Here is a 21,518-nt window from a genome sequence, read left to right on the forward strand (position 1 = left end):
ATTATACCTACTGTTCATGATCTCAACATAAAACAAAATTTTAGACACCTATTTGCAAAGACATTTCGATTGCCCGATTTGGCAAAGTTTATGGCATTAACATGAAGTCAGGTTCTGATTGGCTAATTGAATCACATCATCATCACATCTGTACCTCATTCGCCAATCAATTTGCGCAGGCATGACCTAGTTCTTTTTACTTGATTGGTCAGCCAGTGCTAAAGGTCTTTGCAAATAATGTGCAAGATCATTGTTCTTTACAAAAGACCATTGCCCAAGACACACCTTATAGTTATAAACATTGCAGTACCCTGATCAGCCTACAAATAAAATAACCAATGAGTATGTTTTACAAGCTAGCTCAATACATGTATGTCCATGAGAACAGAATTACGAAACTGCAGGGCTCTTACTCGGACCGTCACACAACTGACTGAGCTATTTGGAGGGTAGTCTTTGTCGAAGCTTGGGGGACAAAAGCCGCCAGTCACAAACCGCGATGTCCCGCGAATAGTGAGCGGAGCGAGTAGCGAGCGGACAGTTAGTTGATCTCCCTATGGGTAATATAGGTACATGGTCTGTAGCACAGACTATATGGAGGGCCACTTCTTATTTAATGATAGAAAAGGTTATAGCTGATATATTTTGCTGGATCCAGGAAGAGATTATCTTTCTGATTGCTCTTTTCCTGTCCGCACTCTTGAAAATCAATTACAACAACATTGTCTTGCAGTTTGTTTTCAAGCCATGATCAGGTGTTGATGGTCACAGCTGCTTGAATACACAAAGAAAACAATATTTACTCATAACTAAGAAGATGACAATGATTACAACAACATTGGTCCCTCTTTCATGTTTAAGGATCACAAACAAATCAACCAAAACTTATTTCAAAACATTTGCATCGATGACTTAAAAAAAATGCTCTCAACCATGCAAAGAAGATCCTTGTTTTTCTTAGAATATTATTAATAACATCATTTGTCTATCACAACAAATAAACAAGAAACTGTCAAAACAGTTCAAAACCATGTAAACTTATTTTTTATACTTGCACCCTACATATACCAGGATATGCATACTGCAAGTTTTGATAATGATATGCCATACTCTGGCCATAAATATGGCATGTAGTACAGTCCATGATGTAATGATGTAAAAATGCTCAGCCTCTATTCAAGAAAAAGTTTAAGGGGGAAAAGTTTACATGCATGCTTGCTGCAAGGTTTCCACCTGATGGGATACTCACCATCTGTAACAATCTGAAATCAATACAATTGGTCATCCTTCAACTGGCCAAAATGAAGGAGTGGACACTACAATAGGACATATCATCAATAACCTTTTATTTGCTGATGTCTAGTGCACACAACTGGTTTGAAATTTCATGCAATTTTCTAAACAATCTCAGAAGTTATAATGCCATTTGGAATCGTAAGTTCAATGCATTCATAGAGACCATCATACTCAGTATTGATCAATGTTGTGGGTATACTAACACAGATTTTTGTTACATGTAGTTTGGGTAAATCTTTAGCTTTCCATTTTCAAACCATATCCTAAACAAATAACAATGATCATTCATTCATCATACCAATAATCCTCATTCTTTTACTGACAGCATAGTTATGTTTGTTTGGTGGTCAACAGAGCAGAGATTTTTTGTAAAAATAACAAAATTTAAATAAAAATTAAGCTCTTTTGGAACTAGAGAAATAAGTTGTCATTATTTGATGATGAGACAGCAAGGTCAATTGTTTTGATAGGCAGAAGAGGCTCAATTTGTAAACCACTCAAGGATCTATGCATCACCTATCATAATCATCAGCAAAATAAGTTCCTAAAAAGTTTTAACCTTCAAAAATAATTATTATATTTACTTGTTAATGTACAGAGTTGGTTTTTTTTGAGGGGGAGTAAGCTGAAACTACATAATGGTAGAGAGAGGGATAGCATTTTGTGATTTTTTACTGGCTTTCATTAAAAAAACAAAAGTAGTGAAAGTGGCAACAAATCTATTTTTGGTGGATTCTCTCCTGGTCCCTAGTCCAAAGTGTCTGATGAACTTATCATGTATACAGCACATACATAATTCAAATTATTTGTCATAGATTTCATGAACTCTGTCCAATAAGTCTTATGTTAAAGCATGGATGGTCTGAATGTTGTTTGTTTGTTCTTTCTTGTATGTTTTTCAACAACAGCATAGAAATTACGATCAAAGATGGAAAAAACACACAGCTAGTTCACGTCTGACAATCCTGTCAATCAAATGCCCTACGGCCTGTGATTGGTGATAACTAGGCGAATCCTTCCGGAGATATATGCGATGCTAACCAATCCCAGGACGTGAGGAATTTGATTCGACCTAGTTTTTTGAAACATTATTTCTACCTTTGATTATAATATTATTATTCATATGCTCAGTTAGTAGAGCACTAGCCCTGAAATTCTGCAGTCCCGGTCCTGGATTTGATTTCTCAACATTTGTTAAAATGAAACAGGCTGTCATTGGGCTAGCTTATTTCTTGAAACTGGAACCTGTATATGATCTAAGCACAACCAGACTGCTTCAACAGGTAAAAGGTGACTCACTCTCAATCAAATTCACTTCACTGCTTAACTTTTACCAAAAACCCAATTATCCAACTAAAAATTGAATTGTATAGCTATCAAATTAAGTGGTGTTTCCCAGATCCATGCAACAACCTGTGTTGACCCGTAGTTTTTATGCGCAACTTCAAACAATCACAAAAGGGTGACAATGGCGCTACACAACAACCATGAAAAACCTAATTAACCTGAATTTCATTTCATTCTTGGATCAAATTGGTTTAGATATGGCAAGCAGGCCAGGGAATAGAACTTTTATTTGCTAGACCTACAAAATGAGTCGATGATTGGCTTGGTATTGTTAAGTTTGTCAGCATGGTTTATCATGCAGAACAATAAGGAATTTAGAAAAATATGTTTTGGTAAGCAAGGTATAAGCAAATCACACTGCGAAAAATGAATAACTAGATGGAGTTATGGAGCAGGACTTTATACTCCAAGAACTGCTAAAACCCAGTGACCGCTCTACCCCAAAATAAGGAGAGTGGTCACTGGGTTTTAGCTGTTCTTGGGGTATAGCATTTTATGGATTGCTATCTATTACTAGTATTAGGGATATCATGGAGCAAGGGTACAGATGGACCGATGGGTACAAGACCCCCTATTTGATGACCCCCTGGCAAACAAAGGGACTTAAAGCCATGTTAAAAAAATTTCCAAACAAAATAGATTAGCATTTCTTTTGCCATAAAATGTTAGCTTTTACTGTCAGATATATCCCTTTATTTTTGAGCCGAACAACTACGGCAAAGCAAAGAAAATTGGAATTTACTACCAGTGCACATGTCGCCAATACGTACCACTCCTTCGGTCATGTTATGGTACGACCCTTTGTTGTGTATATCACCGCCCTGCACGCCCGGTACGTACTGTGTGTTATGAACATCGTGTATGCGTTCGACTAATAATTCCATCGTAATAATAAAACGCCGGTTCCATCATTTTATTCAAAATCTCAGATTTTGACAAAACTACAGCACCTAGAGTCTTGATTTTTGCAGGGTATATTGGTTTAATAAAGTACAATATAATTATGTAAAAAAAAGAATTTTAAAAATTCAGTGAGGGCGTCCTCCTCAGCAAATGTTATAATATGACTTTAATATAGATAAATATAGATAACTAGATCTCCTTCTCTCTAGCTACCAGCTTATGATCAAGCCAATGGACCTAAACATTTGTCCCCAACACTAAATTAGGTTTTTCAATAAGCTAAAAAAATGTTCTCTCAATTCCAAAAATAAAACTACAACTTCAAAATACACTAAAGTTAGCAATGATATTATCAATTTCTTAAAAGTTTTTCTTACTGTGGGCAATACTCGACCTTCGTGCACAGACTGTATAGACAATCAAAACAATCGGCTAAATTAGTTACACACATTCCTTATGTCAATACACTAAAGAATTCCAATCAAGGAGTTCCATACTCCAACCCTTTTTAAGTAACCATTATAATTCAATGTATGTTTAAACATCACAACAATGGACCAGTCTACTTCTTATGGGGGACTGTCTCAAACCAGTGCCAAACCATGAAACTTTTTTTTACTAACCAACAAAACTTTCTGACCATTTTGCCCTCAGGGCATGAATTTCAAACATTTCAATTAAAGTAGAGCATAGCAAAGAAAAGTATGAAAGAAAAAAAAATAGAAAAGAAAAAAGAGAAATGTATAAAAGAAACCTATCTGTAACTTCCCCTGTATTGAAACCAGTCACAATAGCTGCTGAGACAAGTGAAAAAACAGTATCTACTGAAGATAGCTATAGCTGCTGCAAGTATCTTTTACAATTTGAACATATGCTGCATAATAATGAGTGAATGTTCTTAGTCATTAGTTGCAAACAGAATTTTGGAAATAAGTATAAATAATACAGGAACTTATCTGACCAGTCCAGTGGGTCAGTTGCCTGATGAAGTCCGGTGTTTCCAGATGCAACATCGCAAACTTGCACAAAGTAAGTTCATGTATTAGATTCATTTCCAAATTTCTATATGCTGCACAAGTTTGCTTAAAAATAAAACTTTTTTAATTCATCCATAGATTTGTAGAAAATAAATATAAGTTGAATTACTTGAATAATGTAAAATATGATTTTTTTTTAAATAGTTTAGCGCAACAAACTTTTAGGCTTAATGGCGACAGTGATACAGTATTTACTATCAACACACTGAGATGATGTGATGGTACACTGTAAATAATTTTAAGAAGAACCAAGATTCACGACTATAAATACCATTAATTTATTTACTTTTTTCACTTTGACAAGTTTCAATGCAGCTTTTCAATAGTGCCTATCAGCACCACACGAAGCAGCTATGAGTTGTTGTATGCAGATACGCCTTTGTGGCACACCCAACAAAGCATGTCCCTCTGGCCTATTCTTATTCACACAATAACTCCTTTTGGAAAGAACCATGATTCAAATTTGTTCACTGCTGTTTCTCTCCTGATTGTCAATAAATTCCACAATGTAACCATATTTTTTTGTTGAAACTTTGTGTGTCTGTGGAAAAAATTGCTTTTATGATGCTTGGTATTCATTGAAATTCCAAATTATAGCAATCCTGTTGACATTTGATGTTTATTTCAATTAATATACTGTTGACATACTGGTAGTCTAACATTTAAAAAGGAAAACATGCCAGAGCGGTTCTTCTGGGGTGAACCAAACCTCCCTGGTTATCAAATTAATCAGTTACAAGGTTATCTCTGAATTTGACAGTTGCTAATTGATGTTTGAATGTTGTATGTATATGAATTTAGCAGCTGTCAAATTCAGAGATAACTTTATCACTGATTAATTTGATAACCAGGCAGGTTTGGTTCACTCCAAAGAACTGCTATGGTGAGGATTCCTCTTGAAGCCTGACAATTTAATATTTGGAACATTGTATAAATATACTTTTATTGTAACTTTGAGTTCACTCATATTTTTCTTTGTTCACATTTCTAGTTCTTTGGCACAGCCAACTAATATTGTAAAATTATGCCAATATTATTTAGACACCCGTAACTACCCTCCAATAACAACAACAACAAACCGCAAAACAAAATTGGAACACAATGCACATAAAATGTATGGACCACAACAGGTAAACATTTCAATTTCAACAGTTTTCATTCAGTTTCGTTCGGTAACAACATTATGACATTAATTTTGTTTACAGCAAGCGGCAGCTGAACTGCACATTTTTCAGTAATGTCCAGATTTAATCTGGCTGACTATAGACCAAAATGTAAGTAAACGATAAACATAGATTGGGAAATGAAATTTATTGTACTTTTTAAAGGTGAAATAAGTGGGTTATGAGAGAAACTCTGATGGTAACATGATTTCATATACTATGAGTACATTTTTCTAACAGCGTGGTCAATGCACTAAATTTTAACTAAATAGTCAAACTTGGTCAAACTTCTCTATCAAACAATGTTGCAATAAAACCCATAATTTGCTTTTGTTTTGTTGTTCTTCCTTTGTTATATTTTTCTTGGGTTGACACAGATAACATGAAGAAATTGTAAATATATTAGCAATAGTTTTTCTTTTCCAAGAAATAATTGATGAAATAATCAGACAGATAGCTACAGAAAAGTTATCTACATGGAAGTGAGTATTTTTTTATCATGCTGTATTTTGGAGAAGAAAAACATTATTGAAGTTCGGAAGTTTTTTCTATAAAGAAATTCAACTTACTTTAAAGCTAATGAAAAGTACAACAGAATGTACACAAAATCTTACAATAGTTATATATGTATAAGCAGTTATATATAGGCTTAACGTGGATTGGATAAAATACTGATCTTGTCCAATTCCCAACGACACTATCAAATAATAATATCAACAGAGGGCAGTATAGCACTCCATCTAACAGACAGTGAGCGTGGCGAGTTATTTTGAAATCGGTGGAGTATTATGAATTTGTTAGATTATTGTTTTACCTATAGAGGGGGACATAACAGTATTTTGAATAGACAGATAATGGTAAAATGCAGCCTTGAAGAGATCTCATGATTTTCAATTACAATTGTAAGAGCTGTTAAAAATCTACTTACTTTTGAAAAATTTAAAAAAATAAAATGATTAGAAATACAAAAAAAAAATAACCCTGTTTTGGCAATGTTAATTTCAAACTCATTTCAAATTTGGAAGCTAGCACAGGTTTTCCAGAGCAGAAAACATCAAACAAATTTAATTTTTTTCACCCAAAAATATCACTCACTTTTGGGGCAACTGAAATATTTTAACAAGCAGAATCTATGCTTAAAGCCATATTGTACGATCTTATAATATGAAATTGGTAAAAAAATTTCAAACCTGATTTTTTTGCATATTTGTAATGTTTACACATGTGCCAACTTGCACCTAAATGGAATCGGCCAAATTTGTTGTCTGTGTAGGTCAACAGAGCAAAGTTCGACATATTATCATAATTTAAAATTATGATAATACGCCCTCCCATACAATCTGCGTGTTAAATGGCCAAAATAACCAGTGCGATTTCTTTCACTTTACCTTGTTATTTCAACCTAAAATGGACAGCATCCCTTCCCGTCAGTTATTACTAATATTATTTCAATATTTTGAATAAAGAATAACAAAATCAAAATTTGACGGAAATCGAACATTAAGGCTTTAAGTTATCCTCAGGACAACTTCAATTGTCCTCATTTTGGACACTGCAAGCAATACAATCTTTCCTTTAATACGCTAGCTAGAACATTGATCATGTTGATGAGTGTATGTTTACCTGGATGTGCATAGTGACAGTTAGCGATTAGGGTATGTGTCAACCATTGATTTCCTGCCATACATAATAAAGACAAGGGATATCCTTTAAGACTCTTGTATATAGCAAAGATACTATAGTGACGTTCTGACTTCGATTGAGCGCTTATAATATAATGGTAAAACGAAGAGCTTCTCTAAACCTGGACTTATTTGTAACAAAATGTCAGCTAGCAAATTAAAGCATCACAATGGATATTATGCCACTGCAAAACTAAGTGTTTTTTGTTTTACTCTGTATGCTAGCCATAGGCTTCAACATGAAAAGTATATGTTTTGAGATATTTTTCCTAAATATCACAAGTTACCATAAGAACCTGTGAACCAATACTAGGCTTGTTTGTACTCATTTTAATGCATTTTTCATGCTGATTCCAAACATAGTCATGAAAATTTACAATTCTTGAAATTTTTGAATTTTTAAGAAAAATTTGAAACTTGTCATCCAGATGAAGCTGACATCCGCATAGGATACAATATACAATTTATTAATTACACTGAAAAAATAATGCTCTAAGGGCAGTTATATTGTTTCTAAGGTTGAAAAAACTTTAGAGTAATGGTCAAGACTGAGCATACATGTGTGCACTGTTTGATGCAATTTGAAAACATCTCATAAAATTCAACTGAATGGTTACAATGTGCCATGTTGGATGTGCGTGTAATTCCATGCGTGCCACTGCATCCTATAACCTCCCTGCGGGTGTATTGTCATGGCTGATGAGTGCCAGGTACACAGCGTTTGTCTTGTTCAATTGAATATTAGCATATGTGTAGCGTAACTTAAGTGCGAAATTGTCATTCTTCAAAAAAGCCCTTGTAGAGAGTCTGTATGATAACAACATTGTAAGAATGCAATGGTATACCGTAGAATTCCGTCTACAAGCATATATGCCTCTAAACGAGGTATTTTTTGATGAAAGAGACGAAAGGCAAATACCCTCCACAAACACATTACAATAGATTGGTCTCACAATAATATGTGTTTGTACAGTTGCCTATATCAGTAATATAGTTGTTCAAACTCCAAATAATGTTTTTGTGGAGAGTTTCTGCCTCTCGTCTCTTGCATTAAAAAAAACCTGTTTAGAGGCATATATATGCTTGTAGACAAGGTTTTACGGTATATACAAATGCAGAGAAGAAAACATCAATGTCCCACTTTTTAGGGTGCAGACCACAGTGGGTGTTGACACTGGAAATTGGGATTATTCATCTATGTTACAAATGAGCAAAATTGCAACCATCGATGAGTCCCACTCAAAGACTCAAACTGGGTCAAAACATTGATGGCAAAAACATGCTAGACCTGGTTTCCTGTAACACAGGGAAGTGGTGAAGGAGAAATTCCCTTCTGGTACCTTGTAAAGCCTTGGCAAACATGCAGGCTGCTTACAGTTGATATGATCCAATACTTCCTACATGTACATGCCTGCCAAGTTGACCATATGTGTACTGTTGTTTTATTACAGTACAGGCTGGGCACGAAAACAGAAAGCCTACTTAGAATGGTAAATATTATTTTCCCTTGGCAGTGTATATCAACTCAAATTTAGTATTAATTGGTCCGAGGATTGAGAGATCTCATTAACTCTAACTGTGCCCATGGGTTTTTTGCTATCTGAAGGGAAAGAAGAAACAAACTAGAGCGGTTCTCGGCTTATGGCGGTTCTCGACGCAAAGCGCCGCCACAATGCCTCCACCTTGAGGCGTGATCATGTTGAATGTACCCAACCAAGTTTCATGCCCATACGACGGTCTTTAGTAATTTGACCTCAAGATGACCCCTGTGTGAACCCAGATGACCCCAAAATGTCCATCCAAAAATTTAACTTTAAATGTTGACTGTATCCACCAAGTTTCATGCTATTTGACCTCAGATGACCTCGGATGACCCCAAAATGACCTTCCAAAAATTTAACTCTAAATGTTGACTGTACCCACCAAGTTTCATGCCCATATGACAGTTTTAAGTTATTTGACCTCAGATGACCCTGGATGACCCCAAAATGACCTTCCAAGAATTTAACTCTAAATGTTGACTGTACCCACCAAGTTTCATGCCCATACGACAGTTATAAGTTATTTGACCTCAGATGACCCCTGGGTGACCCCGGATGACCCCAAAATGACCGGCCCAAGAATTTGACTCTAAATGTTGACTGTACCCACCAAGTTTCATGCCCATACGACAGTTTTAAGTTATTTGACCTCAGATGACCTCTGCGTGACCCCAGATGACCCCAAAATGACCTTCAAAAAAATTTGGTTCTAAATGTTTACAGTACCCACCAAGGTTCATGCCCATACAACGGTTTTTGCTAATTTGACCTCAGATGACCCCTAGATGACCTTGGGTGACCTTGACCCACTAACCAAACCTACTGGAATTTGAAGACCGCCAACGACCATCCCTCCACCAAATTGCATCACTGTACACCAAGGTTCATGCCCATATGACAGTTTTTGCTAATTTGACCTCAGACGACCCCTAGATGACCTTGGGTGACCTTGACCCACTAACCAAACCTACTGGGATTTGAAGATCGCTAACGACCATCCCCCACCAAATTGCATCACTGTACATCTTACCAGTTACGAGAAATTGCACCCGCAAGCTCGGACGGACAGATGGACGGACGGATGGACGGATGGACGGATGGACGGACGGACGGACAACCAGGAAACATAATACCTCCGGTGGAGGCATAAAAAGGAGAGAAGATGAACAAAGAAGTCACTTGGTATCCCCGGGATTCAAACCTCGAACCCCTCACATGCCATGCAGAAGATCACTGGCCTCTAGCTGCGGGGATTGTGTTGTTGGGATGGCCAGCGATTCCCTGGGTAGCATTGAGGTCCCTTTGAGTTGCTAGCAGAAAAGCTTAGTTGTTCTGCAGCAACCTGGATCTTTACCCTTGTCTTCTAAATCTTTATCACATGACCGGATACCGGATAAAGCACAAATTTTAGGGGACCAGGAAAGATCCAAGTTACTGCCTCGCTGCCTACAGATGATTTAGTCCCAACACTTTCCTCATGCTCTTGTACTGATAATTGCCTAACTTATTTCACTATGGACCACAATGACCTCATCTCAATGGCACAGTTCAATAGCCTCAATTAAACAATCATAGTGCAAAATTTGACATCAAGTTGCAGAATATGAGTTTTTGTACCCAAATTTTTAATGAATGTACAAATGTATTGGGGTTAAAGACTCTGCCCTAATCACTGGCGTGTCCAGGATCTTTTCCTGCGGGGGGCTCAGCCCCTCTTTCAGATTTATGTGGGGGGCTTAATGGCTAAAATCGCCAAAAAACGGCTGATTTTACATGATTTTTAACAAAGTGCGGGGGCTTCAGCACCCAAAGCCTCCCCCCTGGACACGCCACTGCTAATAGATGAGAATGTTATGGATCCTAGTGATCATCATAGGAAGACTTGTGATTTTGCCACTCAAAAGATGGGTTACATGTACATGTGTCTTCGCGAACTTGAAGGTCCCCAGATGCTGGTAACCTCATGATCTTTGCCAAGCTATTTTTAGATTTTAGCTCCCAGGTACCTGCAGAGCTATTTTGCATGTGCTGATTGGTCAGTATACAAATATAAACTGTCTATTAGTGTGAAGGTCAAAATATAATCACTCGGTGAAAGATGGATTGTTCCATTCCATGAGCCGAGCATGGCACAGATCGAACGATACATCTTTCATCGAGTGATTATATTTTGACCACTGCTCAAATTTAATACAGTTAATATTTGTTTTATCATATTCTAACAGGGATAACATTAATTAACATTAATTAAAAAACTTGATGGAAAACAACTTGTGCACTTTATTTTAATGATGCAACCAGTGTCAGTCATTCAGACTGTGATGACAGCATGATAAACACTCAATGAGTTGCAACATATCAAGTGTGCAAAAAGGTTATGTTTGGAGGAACGACCAGAACATCATATCATAGAATTCCGTCTTCAAGCATATATGTGACACAATCTGGTCCATGGGGGCCAAAGGAGGCATTTTTGAAAATTGAGTTACTGTAATTATTACATTATACATACAATAGGCTATCATTTACTGAAAATGTCTAAGGTCTAGCATACTTGGTTTTAAAATTATGAAGTTTATTTTCTTATGTATTTGATTGTTTTTTAACTTTAATATTTTTACCTTTATCTCAGTTTCAATTTGCCGCCTTCGGCCCCCATGGACCAGATCATGTCACATATGCCTCTAAATGAGTGTTTCTTGATGAAAGGTAGACACCCTCCACAAAAAATACAATTGATTGGTCTTGGAATAAAATACATGTTCGTACAACCACCTGTATCAGTAATATAGTTACTCAATCTCTCAATGTGTTTGTGGAGGTGTAGACCTACCTTTCTTCTCTTTCACCAAAATAAACCCCTCATTTAGAGATATGCTTGTAGGTGGAATTCTACGGTAGTTCCTCACAGAACTGGCTTTGACCTCTTTACTTTACAACACACATGATATTGTGCTTGCCCATCAAAGTTACTGTCACATTTTCACCTGTGCATGTTATTACACGCAAAAAAGCTTCAAGGCACATTGTAAGTGGCAAAATTAATCGTCAGTTACAAGGAGATGTATCATCAATGGTTTGCAATTGATCCACATCAGAAGTAATTGAGATTCGCAACAGAAGCCCATCATAAAGTTACGATGAGTGATCCGCTACAACTTGACGTAAAAGCTTACAGGCTTTGAGAAATTGATCCCTACTCACAACAGAAAGCTATTATCACTTCCCATCAATTGATCAATCACCTAAATAACTTTTCAATATGCAAATATAGCTATATGAAAAGGCCATTGGTGTGTTAATATACCGACGGCAATAATTTTTGCCGAAAATTGCTGACCCGAACCGCTAGAACTTGACGTGAAAGCTTACAGGCTTTGAGAAATTGATCCCTACTCACAACAGAAAGCTATTTTAGTTAAAACACTTCCAATCAATTGATCAATCACCTTTCAATATGCAAATATAGCTATATGAAAAGGCCATTGGTGTGTTAATGTTCCGACAGAAATAATTTTTGCCGAAAATTGCTGACCCGAATTTTTTTTTTTTTTTTGTGCCCAGAGCGCTCAAGAATCTGAAAAGATTCCCCGATTTGGCCAACATGAACTTTGTTTTTTCACCATTCACAAGCAGTGCACACAAAATTGTCAATTGTTGACCCCAAATTTTTTTCACAAATTTTTTTCTCCAGGGCCCGTCATGTACCGATGAGCGGGACATGATGAGCGGGAGAGGTCGGTCCCCACTGGTGACGCCACTGAGGAAGACTGACATGCTTATTACACATGCAATTGGGATTCGATAGATTGATTGGAATCGCAGAAAACAATGTGATCAACCACAGTCCCAGTGAACAGTCCTTATGCATACAGCATCTTTCAGGAAAAACAAAACTTACCATTTATTTGTCACTTCCACCATCAACTCATGGTACGAACACGTAAACTTGAACTTTGCAGCCCTCTTCCCGACTCGCTGTAACCGTTTCCACACTGACGCCATGATGTTGTCGACACGCCGTACCTCTTACACCTATATAAAAATCCAAGTATGTGTATACAGGGCAAAACAGCCCTGTAGTTTCAAGCAATAACTCGCTTTCAGTATATCTGTTGCTTATTATTCTCCAATGTGTTATATATATCCAAATGGACACATCCCTTCTATGGCTCTACATCGATAAGATTACACGTCCTTGATTTTGACAGAAAATCTTAATGCAGATGCACACTGTAGTTCCAAATATAAATCCAACTTATATGTTTCAGGATGAAATAGCAATTATTTCCAAAAACTGATCACATGCAGGCCAATGGCCAGTTGTATATATCCCTGTACACCGTCACACACAAGTATACACATAGAGCATCCCTGTTGTATATATCCTGTTCTGTTGGATTGGGTGACACAGGAACTAGCTGATTTGAGCAGCTTTGCCGACTCACAGTTGTGGGTTGTTCACTTGGTTAAGCTATTGCCGCTAACTGTATAGGATCTGTAATAGTGTAAAAAAAGACAGGAAGAGAAAATGGGAAATAAATCATAAATTCAGTGCTATGTGATACAACTTGTTTTGATTTTGTTACAAAACATGGGTGACCTCATCTGATCTAATCTGTCACTTATTGGCATTGGTGATATTGAGGTACATGTGCTAGCAACAAGACAAAATAAGTCTAACATTTATAGATCTGTCACATAATGACAGCCCTACACTAAAACAAGATTCCTATTACAGCTGTCTGCACAGGTACACTGTCGCCGAGGTACCTGACTGGTACTTACAGAGTACCTACACAGTACCAATTTTGCTCCTTCACCGGATTCACAAGCAGTGGTACTGCACTGGTACCACACCGGTAATCCCCTGGTACTGCACAGTACCAGCTAAGTACCTTGGCGATGGTGTACCTGTGCAGGCAGCCCCAGTAGGAATCTGATACTGCATGATAGACTTATCTTTTGTTTGTTGCTTGTTCTTGACTTACCCGTTGTTCTCATTATGTAGTTTCCAACATTAGAATAGTAAATCTTAAAAACAGGATTTTTTTACTAAAATCACTAAATTTTGTTATTTTTGACATATAGCCAAGTCAATAATAATTTGATGAGGTTCAATATAATCTACAACCATACTTAGTAAAGGTGCCATAAAAGCAATATCTGACAAAGAAACATGAATCCACCCAAATGACTTTATGAAAACAAAGTTATGCCATCACAATTCTCCAATTGTTATAATAAACTTTGAAACAGGAAGTATTCTTAATTTCATAACAATGAAAAGTATTGTTGCCAGATCTAAGCGCAAGCCCAGTGTAATAATAAGATAAAATTGGCTATGCTCCCATCTTTCATAACACTTTTTTATTACCATTTCAAATTTATTCTGTTATTTATACAACAAATATCCTCAAAATCACTCATTTATGTACTGAAACTGATATTGAAACTATTTAATCATAGGCCTTCAATGATCTAACTTGAACTTGAACTTTAAAAACATACCATGTCATAATATCAGCAATTCAAAGTCACATGTTCATGCTGCAGTTTCACATAAACAAATATGCTTTCTGCTTTGCTCAGATATTGCCATTAGAAAAACTTAACATTCATTAATAGGATGATAGCTTTCAACTAATGAGTTCATCTAATTATATACAACTTCCCCTTGTTATTAAGAACAAGGATTAATTGTACATGTTATTGGAACAGACTGACAATACAACAATTAATTGATTGTGCAAATGTAACGGTCAACTAATTAGCAAGCCATGAACTTCCTGTCAATTATATTGTATGAAACTGTGTTGTTTGACCTGGTAATATTTCTTGCCTCCCATTTCCCCTTTCTTCCCTTTCATATTTCTTTCCCTCTTTCTTTTCTATTTTTTGGCTTGTTGGTATGCTATAATTATGCTATAATTTGTCTTAATACAATGCTTTGATAATTTAAGATGTTTCTGAATAAATTATATCATTGGTTTTATGGATGTGTGCATGTGCAAGGGAGGCGGGAAGATTGTGTGTATAATTTGTATGCGGATATATTATTTTAAGGGTGCGTACGTGTTTGCCGGCAAACAAGGACACACACAAATTCTTAATTCCAACGCTGTCTGGTGCCTTCATCGAGGAAAACGAATTGCAGATATGGTGAAAAATGAGGGAACTTTTACAAGTCAAAAAGCATTTTCTAGGCATTGTTAACATGGTGCCTTCAGGAAAGAAAGTTTCCCATTACTATAAGACCTAACTTTTGAGATGGTTTGCTTGTTGAAGGTACAAAATTAACCATAGGGCATATTGTTTTACAGATGTGTTCAGAAATTTCAATCATCATAACAACTTGTAAACAAAACAAAAAGTTTGATAGACAGGTGATGTCAGACACAAACTAGTATTTTTAATTCAGTCTCAGAGTATTACTCTATTAATTAAGAGTGATTAGCAACACTTTATTTAATAACAATGAGTGCTAATTTTCTTAATTTCTTTTAGTATTTTGTAGTTGTCAAATATCTTGTATTTATCCTGTTCTGATTACTAGCAATCACCCGTCTTTCGCGGTCAAAGTCTTTGTTGTCGATGTATAAAATCATGCAATTCAGTTCACTTAGCTGTGACTTGATTTTTAAATAAAATTTAAATAAAATACAGAATATCTTTTCCCCTTCTTATATTATATAGTGCTGCTGGAAGAATTGAACTTTGTGTTTGCATGGGGAAATAGTGATTGTTTCCTCATGTGTGAACTGTATAAAACTAACTTTTAACATTTGGTTTTGGAAACAAGATGCCTACCACATGCTTCAAAATCGAAATAATTCCATTTCAAAGATTTCCATAAACTTTCTCCACATTATTCTGGTTTTTTTTTCAATACTGAAGCTTGGAACACACTGAAGTCTACCACAGACTCAAAAAGTGCTAACCACCTAACGGTCTGTAAGCACAGTCTGTGTTGTGATGGATAACAAAATTCTATATTGTATCAAACCCAATTTCATGATCGTAGAGAATTTATTTGTACAATTCATCCCCCTGACCTTGTCTAGTAAGGGAGCTGGGGGAAAAATTTTAAGCTCTATCTTCCTCCCTCTTCACAAAAAATCGCGCTCCGAGGGATTAGAAATATGCAAGGCACCTAGATGTCTACTTGTAAGCCTAGATTGTGTTATGATAGGTAACAACGACATTGTATCAATCATAATGTTTATAATCATCAGTCCTCTTATTACCCTATATATAGTATTGGAAAGGTCACGCCTAGCTCGGAGGGAATTGTATAAAATTGGGGGAACGTCAAATGAAAATTGTGACAACTCCTGGCTTTGACCGCTCTAGCTGTTATATCGCAAAATGGTGTATATTTTCTATGAAAATACTTCTAAAGTTTGCATGGAAAAAATGAATTTAGAAACGGTGTGGGGATTTGACAAATGTGAGAGGATATTATTATTGTAGCACAGTTTAAATATCTCTACTATAATGATTACCATTAATTTTAACAGAAGAGAAAATTGCATGAGAAATTCAGGGATTTATACATTGGTTGTGAACTCTGTACATTGTTAAATTACAGACACTTTATTTGTTTTAACATGTGGTGGATTCAAAGGAGTATTTCTTGATCCTAGCATCCTTTTTTTATGACATTTCTCAGCAGATATCCACAAAATAAGCTTATTCTCAAAATTTCAGTTGATTCCAATTTTGTGTTTGCGAGTTATGCATGATTATGTGTATTACACTGCTCCATAGACAATGTGTTGTAATTTCGTTCTGGTGCACCAGAAAGTAAATTTTCAAATTTTGTGATTTTTTGCTGAACAAATTAATCTGCAAGAAATGTTTTGTACATAAACATCATGTAGCCAGAGGCTTTCAGTGGTATAAAAATCTCTTGAGAAAAATGGGGGGAGGGGGTGATGTGGATCACAAAATGCCCTTTTAAGTTAACTGCATTTTGACACTAGCTTTTTATACATGAACCCTATTTATGGTCATTTCTCCCGATTTGACTGCTCCATGGTTCACTTGGATGGCAAGAACCGGAAATTATGATGTAATTGTATTTCAAATATATATCTCTGTTTCACTTATCAAAACTGTTGTGCTGTTTAACATACTGTAAACTGATATACAAGTGAAATGACAATTATTTCAGAATCCAACCATAAACCAACATATTAAAAAAAAGAAAAAGGTATGAGGATTGAAGCACAGAAGATATGACCTTTTGTCACACCAAAAATAGACATTCCTCTCCCCTGATAATTCCATTATTGCCCACATTGGAGCAAATTTGCTGGCGTACCTCGACAGTAATGAAAATCTAATATCCGAGAATGTGTTGTGTTAGATTGGGTCTGAGATGGCAATATAGTACAGCTAGACTCCGGGCATGAACTGATGATGGGTCGCTGTATGGACTGATGGACAGACAGGCAGTGTTGCCCAATGTTATGTTCCTGAAAACTGAAGTGAACTAGGGTGAATTTTAATAAGTGGTAGGCATCATTCCACGCCTGCGACTCCCGTAATGTGGCCCATAATGTGGCCCATTGAGGGTAACAATTTAAGTCCTGAAGTGTCGCCTGACATATGAAAGATAAACAGAACATACTACATGGTATCTGTGAAAAAGTAAGCTCATTTTCACTCAAAATATTGGCCATTTCCAATGTATTGTCATCAAAATGCAGTGCAAACCTTTGATTCTTGAATTTTAGCAATGGTGTTTCTAGATTTTTTAGTATATTTTTCTCAATTATTTGTGATTATCGCAAAATTGTTAAAAAAAGGTCCTGGTAAGCCCAAATTGAGTCCTGGTTCTGACTAAATTCAGGTAAACTGGCAGGACTCACTTTTTTCCAAAACTGAGTCCTGGTAGCAAAAGTGTTTAAATATCACCCTTGGACGTGAATCTATGCCGTTTTGAGAATTTTGAATTGTCATCAGGGAGTTTATTATTTAGAAATTCATAGAATTAACATACGCGGAAGTCATTATTGTGCATAGTTCCATACCATGTGACACGTCACATGTGGGGACTTTTAATATTAGTAACCATGCATCGCCTTTCTCATGCACTGCTTGTATTCATGAGTTTAATTTTCTGTGTAAAAGCGAGCATTGGATACTATTAAAAGCATTTGAGGACAAAAATTCTTCCAAAAAAAAACAGTAAAGAGACCAAGGGGCTGACCAAAAAGCACATGAATATCATCTTTATTGAGAAAGAACTGAAAGCAAATCGAACATATCTAATTATCCAGAGGGCGCTTGAACTATCCAATGAAAGACAAGCATGGAGAAATAATGTTGATAGTACTGTGATAAACACCGAAAAGCATTTATGATGATGAAGATGATGGTGCTTATTATCGAGTTGTTTTGAATATACACACCAGCTAGCAATCACTGGGGCCCAATTAGGTGTTTTCTCCACATCACAAGCATCTCTGGGTCAATTCCACCAGGAAATGACAATATAGGATAACAGATAGATAAATGATTACGGACATCGGCTGGCCAAATTGAAAATGAAACGATGTCCACTGGTAGTGTATTGATTTGTAAGCACTGGTGAATATAATGAGCAAGCTGGGATAATTTATTTATTTTTGTGAGCAGGAGTGTGTGGAGGTGAATGACTTGGATGACTTGTTTGTGTAATTTCGTATGTATGTTTCTTTGATGCATTTAATTCGAGGAATATCTTTTGAGGAAAAGTGTTATTTTTAGGATGGTAGTATTGTCATGTTTGAGTGCCTTTCTATTGAGGAAAGTGAAGGTGAATGACTTACGACTTTCTTTTTTTCATTTTGACATTAAAATTACATTTTTAAGATTTGAATGTGTGTGTGGGGTGGGAGGCTTATGTAGGCATTTCTGATTATGTGTGTACACGAATGGATATGTGCTTGTGGGGGTGCATGTACATGTGGTTGTTCATGACAACCGTGGTTGTCCTCAGTTCTCAAACTGTCACATCACCCCCTTCTGAATAATGCCAAAAATACGCTTTTTACAACCGGGGGTAAAGTAGAAGTCTCTGATTAGGCAAAAACAATGTGTAAAAAAATTGGCAAAAAGAATCCGGTTAGGCAGCAAAAAATGTGAGCTGTTTGTTTTTGTCCGTAGTTGCCTAATAATTGTCCCTGGTTGACACACACTGCTTACAAGGGTATGGGGTGTGATTACAAGCTCTATCATGTTTTTCATCTCATTGTTTAGAGGTGGTTACACATACAGGGTGTGTGGGGGTGGGGGTGTGCAATTTTGATTTCATATTTCATGAAGAAAATAATTTGCCTCATGCAGTAAACAACCATTACAAATTCCAGATCAATCAATACTAACATGGCACACTCCTAACCCCTCATATACAACTTGTGTTTGATCAAATTTGCAAATAACAAATTTTTTGCAAGACTTAATTAAGCCAGCTTGATGGGCAAGTGAAGTAAACATATCATTGCAAATTACCAATATGAAGAGGTATTGATTTAAATAATGGTTAAAGCCTGGGTCAAATTTAATATAGTGCCCAGCGTTTCTGAGAATAATTAGATTTGTCCGGAAGGTTGATACAGCTTAATGCAACAAATGAATATTGGTGTAAGCGGGATTCAAATGTCAAATTGCAATTACATAGGAAAGCTAGATGACAACTATTTTATTTGATTTTAGTAATAATGTTTTGTTTTTCACTTGCTGACACCAATGTGCAATTATTTTAGTGTACGTAGGATTCAAATGTCATTATTTTATCCTGAATTTAGTCATAAATTTCAATTTCTCACTTGGTAATGTCAGTAATTATACAGCAATTTAAAATTGATCTCTATAATGCTAGAAATAAAAGAAAAAAAGATAAATAAGGAATGCCTGCAAGATGCTGCATATGCCAATTCTAAATAGAAATTCTAATATGTAAATGGTTGTCATAATTTGAATTGCCCTTGACAAATATGGTTGACATTGGATCTAAAAACAAATTGAAGTAAATATTGTGGAATGAATTAGAATACAGAAAGGAAGAAAGGAAGGAAGAAAAGAAAGAAAGAAAGAAAGAAAGAAAGAAAGAAAGAAAGAAAGAAAGAAAGAAAGAAAGAAAGAAAGAAAGAAAGAAAGAAAGGAAGAAAGGAAGGAAAGAAAGACAGAAAGATACTAAAGAAAACAAAGGAGGAAATAAAGGAAAGCATGAACAGTAGGAAAGCATGAACAGTAAAAAGGAAGGAAGCAAGAGAGAAAGAGAAAAAGAAAGAAGAAAGAAAGATACAAAGAAAGAAAAGGAAGGAAATAAAGGAAGCATGAACAGTAGGAAGGAGGAAGGAAGGAAGGAGGCAAGAGAGAAAGAGAAGAGAAAAAGAAAGAAAGAAAGAAAGAAAGAAAGAAAGAAAGAAAGAAAGAAAGAAAGAAAGAAAGAAAGAAAGGCAGAAAGGAAGGAAGGAACGTAAGGAAAGAAAGACAGACAGAAAGAAAGAATAATTGAACAAAAGAGAGAAACAGAAAGAGATACAGAAAGAGAGCAAAGATATATTAACAAACTCCTCCTCTTCTGCATCTCTTCAGGTGATTCCAATTGACCATCAACGAGGCAACTACCCTTCTGTACTGCACTAGATCACCATAATATAGGATAATCACCTCGAGGGCATCAGGCCCTGGTTCATATGACCCATCACAGCCTTACTTAAATGGCCGTCAACATTCTACCCCAATTACTCTTGGCATTGCACTGCATGTTACCCTAATTGTTGTCAAAATAATCGAGGGTTTAGTGCAAAAAAGTCCTATCTGCAATAGCTGCCAGGTGTCAGCTGTGCACAATATAGAATGCAGAAATGGTCAAATTGTCGATAGGGCAGCTATTCTTGCAATACACCCTCGGTATATCTACCTGCATGGCTAACGGGCAAGTTTGCTTTCTTACATAAACGAGTTAATGTTCTGTGGATGGACGTGTTGGATTTAGGGCAATGAATCTCAACCAGGTATGATGAGAATGGAAACAAAAAGTATTTTCATTTGAAGAGAATTACATTCGAGATACCGTCTCTAATTTCACAAATATTTTTCTATGAATTACGGGAGCCAATGTTTAATAGAGGTAATATCTAGTCATGTCACGTGACTCATCTTTAACCAATCAGAAATCTGAACAAAAGAATCATTGTGTGAGGTATATATAGAGGTATATATTAATCCAATAATTGCCTCTTTTGGATATATACAATTTAAAAAAGTATCAAAACCAGATTTGGGTGAATCAAAGTTGAACAATGTTTAAAGCCTAATCAATAGAGGTTGTGCATATATGACATATCGTACCGTAAATATGGCGGACTACTCAAATACATTCAACAAAAGCATGATTGCAATCTACCGTGACAGTTCGTCTCACACATATAATAAATGCACTACAATCAAATAGGTTGATGACAACATTTGATTGAATGGACTGCACTGCGCCATGATTACAGTGATGGACACCGGTTCACATCCTTTGATTGGAGCCAATCGATGAAAGCA

General features: G+C 36.1%; 1 protein-coding gene across 1 annotated transcript in view; it reads right to left on the reverse strand.

Moving 5' to 3' along the window:
• The window catches only part of LOC140155816 (EH domain-binding protein 1-like), a 104,811-nt gene that overhangs the window by 82,879 nt on the left and 414 nt on the right, over positions 1 to 21,518 (reverse strand). Inside the window, 1 exon segment of the mRNA XM_072178804.1 lies at positions 12,871 to 13,467. Within this exon segment, the coding sequence (XP_072034905.1) occupies positions 12,871 to 12,974 (104 nt within the window). The 5' untranslated portion in view covers positions 12,975 to 13,467.

The sequence above is a fragment of the Amphiura filiformis genome, chromosome 1 (assembly GCF_039555335.1).
Source record: "Amphiura filiformis chromosome 1, Afil_fr2py, whole genome shotgun sequence".
Lineage (NCBI taxonomy): Eukaryota > Metazoa > Echinodermata > Ophiuroidea > Amphilepidida > Amphiuridae > Amphiura > Amphiura filiformis.